The 14,425-nt window shown below is 46.9% G+C and overlaps 1 protein-coding gene across 10 annotated transcripts in view; it reads right to left on the reverse strand.

The window, feature by feature from the left end:
* The window catches only part of SP110 (SP110 nuclear body protein), a 56,633-nt gene that overhangs the window by 3,671 nt on the left and 38,537 nt on the right, over nt 1-14,425 (reverse strand). For all 10 annotated transcript variants that reach the window (XM_021075650.1, XM_021075651.1, XM_021075649.1 and 7 more), the window contains 4 exons: nt 8,134-8,232; nt 7,559-7,701; nt 6,702-6,746; nt 664-779 (listed from right to left, as the gene is read on the reverse strand). In XM_021075650.1, the coding sequence (XP_020931309.1) occupies nt 664-779; nt 6,702-6,746; nt 7,559-7,701; nt 8,134-8,232 (403 nt within the window). The remainder of the gene's footprint in view (nt 1-663; nt 780-6,701; nt 6,747-7,558; nt 7,702-8,133; nt 8,233-14,425) is intronic.

A 14,425-nucleotide genomic window follows, 5' to 3' on the forward strand; every position in this document is an offset into this window, starting at 1 on the left:
AGCATCTGAACTGGGTCTTTTTTTTTTTTTTTTTTTTTGGTCCTTTTAGGGGCACCCGTGGCATATGGAGGTTCCCAGGCGAGGGGTCTAATCGGAGCTATAGCTGCCGGCCTACACCACAGCCACAGCCACGCCAGATCTGGGCCGCATCTGCAACTTACACCACAGCTCACAGGCAACACCAGATCCTTAACCCACTGAGGAGGCCACGGATCGAACCCGCAACCTCATGGTTCCTAGTCGGATTCGTTTCCGCTGTGCCAGGATGGGAACCCCCTCCTCCACCAAGGCTGCCTCAGCCTGTTGAGACCCTGGGGACACTGGAGAACCAAGCCCGTTTTCTGCCTTTTCTGGATAATTGCAGAATACAGACAACGGTGTTTTTCATCTCCAGCCCTCCTTGGACAGGAGTCTGGGTTATAAAACTAGGAAAGGACCTCTTCCGGGGGCAGTGTCGGTGCGGGTCAGGGTGGCCGTAGCCACAGAATCAGAGACACTGAGATCAGAGGCCACCCAGGCTGCTGCCCCACCAGGGTGCGCGGGGTCACTCTAAGCGGAGGATGCTCGCTGGTCCTGCTCTTCAGTCTGGAGAGGAGCAGCGGGGGACGGAGCCTGGGCGGAGCGTGTGTGTTCGCGCGCAGGACCCGGCTGCCTCTTACTAACCTCTTGGCCACCGCAGGTGGGATGTGACAGTTCTCATGAAAGGCCCTTGGACAAGTGTCACAGCAGAGCAGCAGACCCCCTCCACAGCACACCTCACATTCCTTGGAATTTTCTGGCTACGAGGGGGAGATAATGCGTGATCCACCTGACGCTTTCAGCCTGAGGGACCAGGGCCCGCTCAGAGGAAGCCGGATGGAGGACCAGCCGGCCTTGGGATCGCAGAAGAGCCGGGGCCGAGCGAATCGTCACGTCCCCGCTTGATCTGACGCTTGAACCACAGATCGTCAGCGCTGGAAGGGGCTGGAAGGGGCTGGAAGGGGCTGGAAAGGCATTTAAATCTTTCTACCAAAGTGTGGTCGAGGACCTGGGGCCTCAGCGTTGTCTGGTTGCCGGCTAGAAACGCAGCCCTACTGAATGGAAATCTGCATTTCAGCGGGCTGTCGGGTGGTGTGTAAGGACACCGAACTGGAAAAAAAACGCAGCTTTGGGCAACTGCCTCCTTTTACAGGCCTGGAAAGGAGGAATGCTTTCTCTGCAGTCAAAACAAATTAGTACCTGAGCCAGGCTGGCCCCAGGTGGCTGTGCCTGGGTCAGAACCGTTCACTCCCGCTGGTGGCCATCCCCGGCTTGCTGTGGGCAGCTCAGTCCCTGATGTTACGCGGACACACAGAAAGACAGACACACAGACCAAGAGCTGCTGGTACATGGGTTATCTAGGGGCCCTGAGAAACCATAGGAGCCTTTCTTAGGGCCTTAAAATGTGATCTAGTAAATTCTACAAGTGATTTCACTCGTGGATAGAGACCCACAGACAGGAACGCCCCCTCCCTTCAGCTCCCAGCCCCACAAGACAGACACGGGGGGGGCCTGGGGGGGGGACCCACAGCCGAAGTTCTTTTTTAGAGTATAGTTGATTTACAGTGTTGTGTCCATTTCTGCTTACAGTATGGTGACCCAGTCATTATATGTATGTATCTATCTATCTATTATGTATGTATGTAAAATAATGTATATATAATGTATGTATGTAAAAGAATGTATATATAAATGAATATATGTATGTATGTAAAAGAATTGTGTATATATAATGAATGAATGTAAAAGAATGTATGTGTATTATAAAAGTATGTATTATGTAAAAATATGTGTATATATATAATGAATACATATATGTATGTGAAAGAATGTGTGTGTATATGTATAATGAATATATACACGTATGTAAAAGAATGCATGTGTATATATATATACATTCTTTTTCTCAAACTCTCTTCTACCATGTTTTACCCAAAGAGATTGGCCATAGTCCCCTGTGCTGTACGGTAGGAACATCTTCTCACACCAAAGGGAGGAGTTGGGAGACAGGTCCTTCTGCCTGTGCCTGTCCGTGGTACTGTGGACCCCAGATCGATGGTGGGTGAAGGTGGGAAACAGACCATCAGGATCTGGAGCAAAGGCTTGAAGGGGCTGAGCATCTGTTACATCTAAGGAGGGAAACCATGCCACCACCCTCAACCGTCCATGACATAAATATGAGGACCTGGATGAGGCATAAGGGGTGCAAAAGGTTTTTTTGAAAAACTATCCACTTGGCCAGAGTGAAACTTCTTCCTGATCAGGGACAGTGTTCATTTCTCTTCACTGCGGAGGCTTCCTGAGCAGCCCCTCCACTCACTAGGCCCCAGGGTCTCGTAAGGAAGGCTTCTCTCACTCCAACGTTCAAGGAATCTTTCTGGCCATCTCATCCTGAACTTGTCAGCCTGCTTTTCTCTGTCCTTGGGATTGACACCCCATGGCCATTCTTGCCCTCTGGCTGGACACCAGTTCCCCAGGTAGCCCAGACCTACCCACCCCTCCTGCTTGAGACCCTGGTTGGGTCCAGAGCCCCAAGGCCCCCATGCAATGAGCTAGTGCCTTGTGGGGCTTATGGGCACACAAGCCTTTCTGTGTCCTCCTTTTCTTGTTTTTAGGGACTCAGCTTCAGCCCAAGTGGTCTTCCCTGAGTTCCAAAGGGCAGTTGCTCCTCGGGGAAGGGAAGGGATACACAGACCAGGGAGGAGCAGTCAAGAGACAAGAGCGCAGCTTTGGGGCAGGGTCCTGGTTCCTCCTCCAGAACTATACATAACAATATCTTTGAGCCTTTGTGCAGAACTAAAACTCCCAACAAATGGAAGAACTACTTGCTGAAGCAGTCTTCATTCTGGGAAGAAGGAGGGCCACTAGAACCAGTCCTGGGGCCACTCGACACCCACTTCAAAAGACAATGCAAGCTTGCCTCTACCCTGATCCTTATCTGTGGCCCTATTTTCCAATCCCCAAACTATAAAACCACCTCCTAATCTCTTCCAAGTGGGGGCACCTCCCCCGGCCTTTAAGGCATTAGCCTGCTGAGGTCTCCTTTGCTGGGCAAAGCAATGAAGCTGTCTTTTTCTCCTTCACCCAAAACTCTGTCTTCGAGTTCTTATTTGGCACCAGTGGACAGAGGCTGAGTTTTGGCAACACCTGTCCTGCACCTCCATGCCCTGGAATGAAAGTGTCCAGCACACATATGATAGGAAAAATGATAGAGAAAGGACACACAGCCCCACAATCACATCCCGCAATAAAGAGTCTGACTCTGGTTTTTATATCTGACGGTCAACTGGCTTCAAGCCCAACCTTTCCTCTTGGCACATCTGGGCAAGGTGATGGAGAGCTCATGGTCTCCGTCCCTCCTTCACAGTGAGAAGTTCAAGCCAGACAGACCTGCCCAGCAAGGGAATCCTCACCTTGGCACCCCTCCTAACCATAATAAAATCTTGGGGTACACCCTCTCTTGGCTCAAGCCATTTTCATCAACTTGGGTGCCTGCTTTGCTTCTCCCCAGAAAGTCAATACGTGAGTAATAAATAAACCTTTTGTTCTCTCTTGACACATGCGTTGCCTCTCTGGTTTCAATCCCAACCCAATTTTTGGTGGAAGGCTGCTCTCACTTCCCTTCATGCAAGCCCATGACAGTGGGGTGCAAGCAGAGATCTGGAAGGACCCCCACCCCCCGCTCTGGGGGACTTTATTCTCTTGCTTTGGTTTGCTACCTGGCTCTGCTCCCTGCCAGCTTACCCTTACCCTGTGAGTTGTGTTGCTGCATGCTGAGGTGGCAGCCATCCACCAAGAGTCACCGTTTATCCTTTCCAAGAACAGGTCAAATTGGTTGGTTAAATGAAAAATAAGTAGAGCTAATCACTCCTGCTCTGAATAGCTCTTGTATAATGAGTTTCGATCCTTGAAGTGCCCGTTTAATTTATACTTGCTTCTCTTCATTATTTTTAATTTTTAAAATTTTTTTATTTTCATTTTTTTATTACTCAATGAATTTATTACATTTGTAGTTGTACAATGATCATCACAATCTAATCTATTCATTATTTTTAACAGAGGGGATGGACCTGGGGTTCCATTTTGTAGAACTGATTATGTCAAAGATTTAATTTAATTTGACTTTATTATTTGTTGGATCAGAGCACCAAGCCCACTGCTGGATATTTTAGGGCAATGGGTATTATGACCCTGGGGCATTTAGATAAGGCAACCGTTTCCATGGTTAAGATGAGGCACACTTGTGTGTCCTCTGTTTTATGTTTGGTAACTCCCCTAAAAGGAGAGCAGATACTTCATTTATGTTTTAATGTAATAGGATACAATTACTCATAAAAGAGCCACACCCCTAAGATCCCTATCGTAATTACTGACGTCATCCATTTAGCAACTGGTGAATGTTTTACTGTCACGGATTTAGTTAGTATGTTCTGTTCAGTGCTTATTTCAGTAGCATCTCAGCTGTGACCTGCCTCCACCTTTGCAGGGAGGGCTACAACACACCTTTACCTGGCTACCATGGGTACCTCAACAGCTTGGCCATCACGCACAGGCTCAGAGGCCAGACCTTAGCTGCCTCTGACCTCTCCCAGGAGCACCGGTATGTGACACCACACTGGTGACATCCTCCTCGTTTGACACAGTCATTCAGAACATACAGTCACTCAGGAAGGAGCTCACGGAAAGGGGAGCGTCGTCACCTCCCACTCAGATGAGACCCTGCCAGCTCGGCAAAGTTCTGGGCATCGTTTGGTCATTTGAGGGTTGTCCCATCCCTGACACTGTCCGGAAACAATTATTGACCCTGGCAACACTCAATCCCACAATGGCTGCCCAGCATCCTTTCAGCCTTTGGCGTTCTGAAGGTTCTAAAGGTAACAGATTCCTCAATTGCAGATTTTATGTATCCCCATTTAAGCTGTTAGTTGGAAATCAGCCCAATTTGAATGGGGCCACCCCTCAACAAAAGGCTCTAGAATTTGTCCAAAAAGGTAAAAAACAACAACAAAACCAAAAAACAAAAGCAAAATCTGTCAGTCCCACACTCTATGTATGCCATTAGCATAGCAGCTGTTGACTAGATCCTGGGCCCTTCTGCAGACTGAGACGCTCAGAGGCCCTGAGCCCATTACTCTCTGCACCAGCTTCCCACTTGGCCTTTCCTCCTGGGAGCAGCACCCTGTGGGGCAGCTACAAAACACATGTGTGCAGTATCAGCACCAGGGGTCTTGACAGTACACGTAAGCAGAACCAGACACCAGTGAAGACCGGGCGTCCTGCAGAGCAACAGTGATGTGCTGGATGCCATGGCTGGGGAACGGCCTGCACTGGTCTGTTCACAATCAGAACTAAACCTCAGTTTCTTTATCCAACTGTGGATCTTTGCGGGGGAGGGGGGAACCAAATGGTCAGGCCAAATGTGCCCCTGGTTACTATTTGCTGACATGTGGCTTTATGAATAAGAAGGAAGCATAATATTGGGGCCATTAATTAATGATCTGAATTTTAAATATCTTTATTTTTTCATCATTACAAAAGTTATAGATGGTAATTAGAAAAATTTCACCTGTACATAAATATATAATATGGAAGGCAAATGTCCCCTATAATCCCATCCCCCAAATAACCAATTCTTTCAGAAGTTTTTTTCAGTCATAAACTTATGTTTTCTTATAAACAAAACTGGGCCCCTTCCATACATTTTATTACCAGTTTAAGCTTCCTAAGCTTTCCTGAGCTCAAAATCCTTGGGTGGTTTTCTATCAACTGGAGGATGAATCTATACCTATGAACCATGCATTTTTTTTCCCCAAAATACCATTCTGCCAATGTACCAGCTTATTTTGTAATACTGAGGGACATTTGTATTCTTCCCTGTTTTTCTGTTTTTGTTTTTGTTTTTTGCTATTACAAGAGCCTCCCTAAACATATCAAGGTATTTCAAGGTTATTTCAAACCAGCACGGAAAAGGTGGTTTATACAATAAACAGCTTTGAGGGACCATTGCCTTATAAATTCTGAATGAATACAACAAAGGGTCATGTCAGCCTCCAGGGCAAGATGGGAGAGGCACCATTGCCTCTGCTAGAGGCATGTATCGAACTGGAAGCTCATGATTAGGACTTGGGTCTGGAAGATGCATCTAAGCAAGTTAACATAGTTGAGGAGGAGCAGTGGGTATAGTCACGGATGGCTGCCATTTTCACCTGGAAGGAGGCTCTACAGAGACAAAGCTCAGTCCAAACACATTATTTCATCCTGGAGCTACCAATAAAGAGCATGCTGAACTGAGGAGTACTTCAAGTTCAATCAAGGATGACCTTACTCTTCTCATATTGTTCTTGTCTATTTCAATACCGTATTTACTTTTCACACTAAAGCACTCTGTATAAGACACCTTTGCTTGATTATCCTCCAAATATACAGACCTTTCCCTAAAACATATGCTTTTGTTCTAGTCCTTATTTTAAAAAGTTATTTGCTCCTCCATCTTAAATGAACTGTGAAAGTAATGCAGGCACGTTCAGTATCAGTGTGCTAAAGCGGCCATCGTGAAGATGCAGTGCAGAAATGGGAAGGTGACTCAGGGCTGGGAAAGTCACGGACTTGCACTTGAGCCTTGGGACATGAAAAGTCTGCAACATGGTGACTGAGAATGTGGTAGAAATTCATCTGCTATTTACCTTTCTCTTGAGACTTCTCTTTGGAGGACAGATCAAAAGTCCTTTCTGAAACAGAGAAGAGATCAATGAATGAAGTGGTTCTGGAGGCTCTTCTTTTGTAGATGTCCAAGTTCCCACTTCCTAGTGAATATATGTACCTGGACAACCCACTGGGTCTCCAACGCAAGGTGTCTAAAAGAAAATTGTCTCCCTCTTCCAATAGGATCTTCTTCTGGACTTCATTTTTGCCCCTGCTACTCAAACCCAGGACAGGTTCTTTCCCAGAGCCTTGCCCACGCACTCCTTTTCCTTCCCAATTCTTCTTCTCCAGATAACATCCTTTTGATTTTATCCCAGTGATCTTTTGTCTGTGTGTTATTAAGAGGCTTTGTGTTGGGTTCTGGGATCACAATGCCTAGTACCCTTGTTTGTTGCTCTCAGGATGGATTTGCGTGCTGCTGATGCACAGAGGAGGGACGGCCTGTGGCCAAGGTGGTCTGGAAATGCTTCACCGAGGGGTCCAGAGGAGCCCTTTGAGGAGCTTTCATTGGGTGAAGGAGACAAGGACACCGTCACAAAGGTCTATGTCTTCCTCTAGTTTTCTGCCAGCCCACCCCCTCCAGTCCCACGAGGCTAAGCTTCTCAAGTCGCTCCTCTCTCAAAACGCTTGGCTTGCATTTAAAGCTCTCTGCCATCAGCACCACATCTGTGTCCCCAGCTTTCTCACCCACAGCATTTTTCTATGACTATTTAGCTCTTTCTCAGTCATGCTGTGGAATCCTAATGGGAATGCCTTCACTCTCCTGTTATTGACATTGCACTCATCATCCTTCGAGGAATGGAACCTGTCACCTATGTGTGCCTCATCATCACCATACCTTTATCAGATGTTCTAGGGTCTTCCCTCCACAAAGCACACTCCGCTTCCAGTACTTTTTGTGTTTCTGTTTTCCCTCAATTTCAAATTCTCTTGGGGTGAACCAAACGCCCTCCTCATTCTGAATGCACTTCTCTGAGGATCCTGTAAGGTAAAGACAGCTCATTCTGGATCCACTTCCATTCTACACCCCAAGCCCCTGCATATGAAACTCCTCTCTGGGTCCAGAGACACCCTCCGAGGTGGGAGCAACAGCCGGGGGAATCTGGTCTCTCCTCTCTTAGATGGAAGGAAGCCCCTAAACCTGTTGAGGGTTTGGGAGAGAGTCCACGGTTTGTGGGGCAAGGACATGTGTCACAGGGTCCATGGCTGACTTCCAGGAGGGAGAGGGGGGGCCTGGTCACAAGTGTACCATGACACTGAAAGGGCTGAAAATTCCTTCTCAACAAGCACTGCTTTTCCTGCAGCCTAGCGTGGTAGGGCCCACGTGCTGAACTATTACACGAGTGACTACTTCTTTCCTTCCAGTGGTTCCTTCACCCAGGCGTCCCAAGAGCAGAAGATCAGGGAACTCACCTAGTTTCATTTTCTCCTTATACAAAATCCCTTTTGCTTCACCACAGGTCACAGGAAGTATGAGAGAGTGAAAATCCAGAGTTTTGTCTTTAGGTTTTTCTGAAAGTAGAAAAGAACAGATTAGGGTTCCTCAGACTTCATTCTATCTCCTTCAGGAATTTTACTTTCCAAGAATGCCTTTTTTTTTTTTTTTTTTTTTTTTTTTTTTTTGGCTGCTCCCATGGCATGGGGAAGTTCCCGGGCCAGGAATCGAACCTGTGCCACAGCAGTGACAATGACAGATCCTTAATCTCCTGTGCCACCAGGGAACTCCCTTTCCATGACTTCTAATAATAGTAATAACAATAATAATGTAAACGGCATTGGGGATCATTCTCTGGTTAATTTATAGGAAGGCTTCCATTTTGAGCAGCAGATTAGATATGTGTGCAGAGCAGTTTCTAATAAACAAAACTACCCCCACCAACACTATGTCAAATAAAATATGTTAGTAAAACATACTACATGCCTTCAGGGAGTGTGTTTCAATTCACAGACTAATCAACTATCACCTAATGTTCCTTTATTCCATTAACATTCTGCTTATCCCTGAGCTGATGGAAGTTGCCTACCCAGAGTATTTCCTTGCATTCGTGCCACTGGAGATGGCCTGACTGCCATGCTTTTATTGGCTGATTCAAGCCAAGGTGGAGGTCGGTGAGGCAGCCCCAAGGGGATAGTGTCAGTCTTCATTGTTCACTGTCCCTTCATTCGATTGCTTCCGTTTCTTACTCAGCGAGTAAAAGAAAACCCCGGAGAGTTCTAGACTAGTCTGCACGTCGCCTGTGGAGAGATTCGGCAATTCCGAGCCCCTCATTGGGGTCTGGGGTTCTGATTCAGGAGAAGTAGTTGTAAAAGGGTTAAAAGCAACTTTTGCTTCTCCTTTTCCAGCCTCATTGTGAGTGAATTCATTCAAGACAGACTGCAGGAGCTACTTCTTGGGGGTGTGGGGAAAGGGCTACCCACAGCTTATGTGGAGTTAGGCAGGATGTTGCCTCTGCAACGGGGCTGGGAGACTATCTAGTCCAACACTCTCCCTTGTCTCAAACACTTAAAGATCCAAAGGAAAATGTGTGGAAAAGCAAGAGCATCATTGGAAAAAGATCAGAGCAGCATCAATGGCAAAGAAACCATTGGTTACTTTGGAAAGATATGAACTGGGTAGAGTCAGATGAGAAATGAGACGTGTGGGGGTTGGTTGCCTCTAGCAGTGCCTCAAGGGATGCTCAGCCTTGAGGGAGCAGGGGCTGTAGCGAGGTAGGTAGAAAGAAAGGGGTGGGAAAAACTGTTCTGACACCTAGCTGGTGTGGCCGGTTCCACAACTTGCCCCCAGAGTCTGCCTCCTAAATATGACCCAGTGGATGAGAGCACAACAGAGGGAGCCAGACTGGGTGGGCTTGTAATCCTGGCTCTGCAACTTACTAGCAAGGTCACACAAGTGTGTGCTGTTGTCCTCAAAGTTGAGTAGAGGATTTGTCACTATAGGTTCCGAACTTGGGCAAAAAGGTAGAGTCACAGGTAACTCTGAACCACCATGACAAACCCCAAGGGAGATTATTATGGCAACAGGGACCTTCCATAGTTCTCTGTCATGGAACAATCTTCCCTAACTCCCTATCGTAAGTATAGGTCAATGAACACAGGCTTCCCCAACATGCCCATGAGCAGCTGTGGCAGCAGAGGGTGGTTTGGGGGCTCTGGGCTGCAAGCCAGGATGCCGAGTCATTGGCACAGGCAGCACCTCCTCTTTTACCTGGTGCAGGCAGCTCACCCAGCCAGGAGGGACCATATGTCCCAGGTACTTCTGAAACCTCCACCCTTTCCCTAAGAGAGGGAGACAGCTTTCTGATCTCTCCCCAATAATTCTGCTTTTGGCTCCATCTCACCCCTTGTCTCAGCAAACAAGCCTGAGGGGAGGGAAAGCCTGCGTGGAGCTCCCCCAAAACTATTGGGTCACCACCCATGACTGTGAGCAAACACAAGGAGCCTGCGAGAGGAAGTAAGCAATTATGGAAAAGATGAAAAGCTTGGTGGAGGAAATAAAAAGAAAAGCCTATTAGAGACAAGGAAGAGTGGAATGGGAAAAACCCAGCTGGTTTGCATCATTTAGAATGGATAAGTAATGAGGTCCTACTGCACAGCACAGGGAACTATATCCAGTCTCTTAGGACAGAACATGATGGAAGATAATATGATAAAAAGAGTGTACATATATGTGTGTATGTCTGTATGTATGACTGGTCACTATGCTGTACAGCAGAAACTGACTCAACACTGTGAATCACCTATACCCTAACAAAAAATAAGTTTAATTAAAAAAAAATCCAGTTAGTGATGGGGAAGACTAACTCCATGAATTTTTACAGAGCATATGGAAAAGGAACCAGGTGAAATTTATGCCAGGAGAGAGACAGCCTGGGGAAAGATCTGGAGCTCTCTGATCTGTACACAAAGGGCCCAAGGGGAGACAGAGTTGCTGGAGGAAAAGCACTAGTTAAGGGAACGGGAGGAACGGGAGAAGCAGCACACACTGGATTGTTTATTCTCACAACAATGCGAAAGAAAGGGGAAGGCAATGATGATGATCTTACAGGTGGGGGGACTCAGGTGCAGATTCGGAGACAGAATTCCCAGTGGCCCCCACACTGACGAGGTGGAGCTGGTGCTGGAATCTAGACATGCGGGTCCTGACTTTAGCGACTTTTCCATGCTCTCAGAAATGCTCAGCAACTATCAGAAAACCACTAGAGCTCATCAGTGAATTCGGTAAGGTCCCAGGATGCAGAATTAATACACAGAAATCTGCTGAATTTCTATACACTAAAACAAACTATCAGAAAGAGAAATTAGGAGTTCCCGTCATGGCACAGAGGAAATGAATCTGACTAGGAACCATGAGGTTGTGGGGTCAATCCCTGGCCTCGCTCAGTGGGTTAAGGACCCGGCGTTGCTGTGAGCTGTGGTATAGGTCACAGAGCCAGCTCAGATCCCACATTGCTGTGGCTGTGGTGTAGGGCCGCAGCAACAGTTCGGATTGGACCCCTAGCCTGGGAACCTCCATATGCTGCAGGAGTGGCCCTGAAAAGACAAAAAAAAAAAAAAAAAAGAAAGAAAGAGAAATTAAAGAAACAATCCCATTTACCATCATATACAAAAGAACAAAGTACCTAGGGTTAAACCTTCCTAAAGAGGTAAAAGACCTGTACTCAGAAAACTATGACACTGATGAAAGAAACTAAAGGTGACACAAACAGACATTAAGGTGTACTATGTTCTCAGATCGCAAGAATTAATATTGTTAAAATGGCCGCACTACCCAAGGAGTCAATGCAATCCCTATCAAAATACCAATGGCAGTTTTTGTAGAATTAGAACAAATAATTTTAAAATTTGTGTGGAGGAGTTCCCATCATAGCTCAGTGGAAATGAATCCTACTAGGAACTATGAGGTTGTGGGTTTGATCCCTTGCCTTGCTCAGTGGGTTAAGGATCTGGTGTTGCCATGAGCTATGGTATAGGTCACAAATGTGGCTCAGGTCCCACATTGCTGTGGCTCTGGCATAGACTGGTGGCTACAGCTCCCAACTGACGCTGAGCCTGGGAAACTTCATATGTGGGTGTGGCCCTAAAAGACAAAAAGACAAACAAACAAAAAGAACAGAATCACATGCCCTGAATCCAGATAATACTACAAAGCTACAGAAATCAGAACAGCAATGTACTGGCACAAAAACAGACACATAGATAAATGGCACAGAGCAGAGAGCCCAGAAATACATCCATGCACTTATAGTCAATCTGCAATTAAGGAGGCAAAAATATACAATGGAGAAAAGACAGCCTCTTCAATAAGTGGGGATGGGAAAACTGGACAGCTACACATAAAAGAATGAAATTAGAACATTCTCTAACACCCTATACAAAAATAAACTCAATGTGGATTAAAGACTTAAACATAAGACTGGATAGTATAAAACTCCTAGAGGAAAAAATTGGCAGAAATTCTTTGACGTAAATTGTAGCAACATTTAAAAAAAATCCATCTCCTAAGGCAAAGGAAATAAAAGCGAAAATAAACAAATGGGACCTAATTAAACTTAAAAGCTTTTGCACAGCAAAGGAAACATGGACAAGATGAAGATGACCTACTGAATGGGAGAAAACATTTGCAAAGGATATGACTGATAAAGGGTTTAATATGCAGCATATACAAACAGCTCACATCAGCGTATTAAATACATGTTACCTACGTATAAAAAGAAACACCTCAACAAGACTACATCATACGACTGATAAGTGCACAGAGACATGACATTAAATCAGAAGTCAAAGCCGGGGCCACGTGCTAAGGAAGCAGGAGAAGTGGTTTGGTGATGGACAGCTGCCAACGCTTGCCTGGACTCTTGCCTCCTACCCGTGTTCTCTAAAAAGGCCAGGGGGTATTTTTTTCAGTGTAACGAACAAAGGACTTTGTTTTGTTTTGCTTTGCTTTTTAGGGCCACACCCCAGGCAAAAGGACGTTCCTGGGCTAGGGGTCAAATTGGACCAGCAGCTGCCAGCCCACAGCACAGCCACAGAAATGTGGGATCCGAGCCACGTCTGTGACCTACACCAGAGCTCACAGCAATGAGGGATCCTGAACCCACGGAGCAGGGCCAGGGATTGAACCTGACGCCGAGCCTGGGAAACTCCATATGTGGGTGCGGCCCTAAAAGACAAAAAGACAAACAAACAAACAAAAAGAACAGGGTGGGTTACCCCTGAGCCACGACAGGAACTTCCAAGAACAAAGGACTTGGGATTAAAACATCTAGTTTGATTCCAGCTCATGCAAGTCTTTTATGCTCTAATTGAATCTGCAAAAGGGGCTGAAATTTTTCTATTTGAAGATTAAATGATAGCAAAGAACAGCGTGCCTTGCTAACTGTAAAGTGATGTACACACTTACATTGCTGTCAGGGCCTCTGCATCTGGTTGTGTGGGATGTGCACTGAGCAAGGAATTCCCCTTTTAAGGTGCTGGTGGGGGGCGCTGGGGCGGATGTTGGAGGGAGGCCTTGGGGCAGGTCACCTCAGAGACAGAATCCATTTGTACACTTCCCATATGTGTCCAGCAGAGGGCAGCAAAGTGCCTGTTTCAAGACTCTGGGGGCCAGCTCTAGCCCAAGTGCATGGAAAAAGGTGCTGATTTTTTTTTTTTCCTCTAGTTTACAAAGTTCTTTGTATGGGTCCACGGTGGTCCTAATATTGGTATCCATACTTGAAAGAAGGAATACTGTATTGATCTGACAGCCCTTTAAGCACAAACTCTGGGGCCTAGAGGAGACGAGGAGTAATGAGGGAGCCAGATCCATGTACTGACCTCATTCGACTGCAGGGAGTGAACAGAATGTACACAGTTAATTACACATGTGACAAAAGCATGTCAGGGAGACCTACCCCTGCCCGCAGGACAAAGGTGAAGTCCGAGACTGTGTGGCAGAGGAGGAGGAAGGATGAGAGCGTGGCTTTGGGGAGGGAGTCGATGCCGGAGCGAGAGGACACAGGTCCTGAGCGAGAAGGAGGATGAACGCTGGGAAAAACCAGCCTGGTGCCTGCCCTTGGGTGTGTGGGTGGGGATTGGAATGCGGCCGTGGATTACATTCCGTTTCTTGGCCTGAGGCCTGGGTACCTGTGGGCTTTTCCTTTGTGTTAACTCCTCAAGCGTACACTGAAGCGCCTGCCTTCTTCCCCACGTGCCACCACGCTGCTCAAGATGCTGCCCTGCCATAATGTGAGGCTCAGCCCGCATGGACATCAGAGCACTGCTGTCTCGCTAGGGAAGCAGTGTGCTCAGAGCCACAGCTGATTTACAAGCTCTTTATTTTTGCAGACTGCAACAAGCCGGCTTGCAGTGGGCAGCAGTCTGTAGACCCCAGCTTGGGTAGCACACCTCACGCTCAGGAATAAGTTAATGGGGGAAAAGGCCAGTGTGGCAGGTGCCTAAAGAGGGAAGGGAGAGTGACAAGAGATGATGCAGAAGTAAATTATAAAAGCGGAAGGAACAGGAATGCCAGGAGGAGGGAGGGGGCAAGGACAGGGGACCCAAGACACACCAGAGCACAGAGCACAGAAGCAAGGGTGGGGGGCCGGGAGGGCTCACCCCTGACCAACACAGGAAGCAAAAGCCCATCCCACCAGAAATGGGAACATGGTTGGCTTTTTTTTTTTTTTTTTTTTTTTCCTTTTTAGGGCCTCGCTTGCAGCATATGGAG

This window comes from Sus scrofa, chromosome 15 (genome assembly GCF_000003025.6).
Source record: "Sus scrofa isolate TJ Tabasco breed Duroc chromosome 15, Sscrofa11.1, whole genome shotgun sequence".
Classification (NCBI taxonomy): Eukaryota; Metazoa; Chordata; class Mammalia; order Artiodactyla; family Suidae; genus Sus; species Sus scrofa.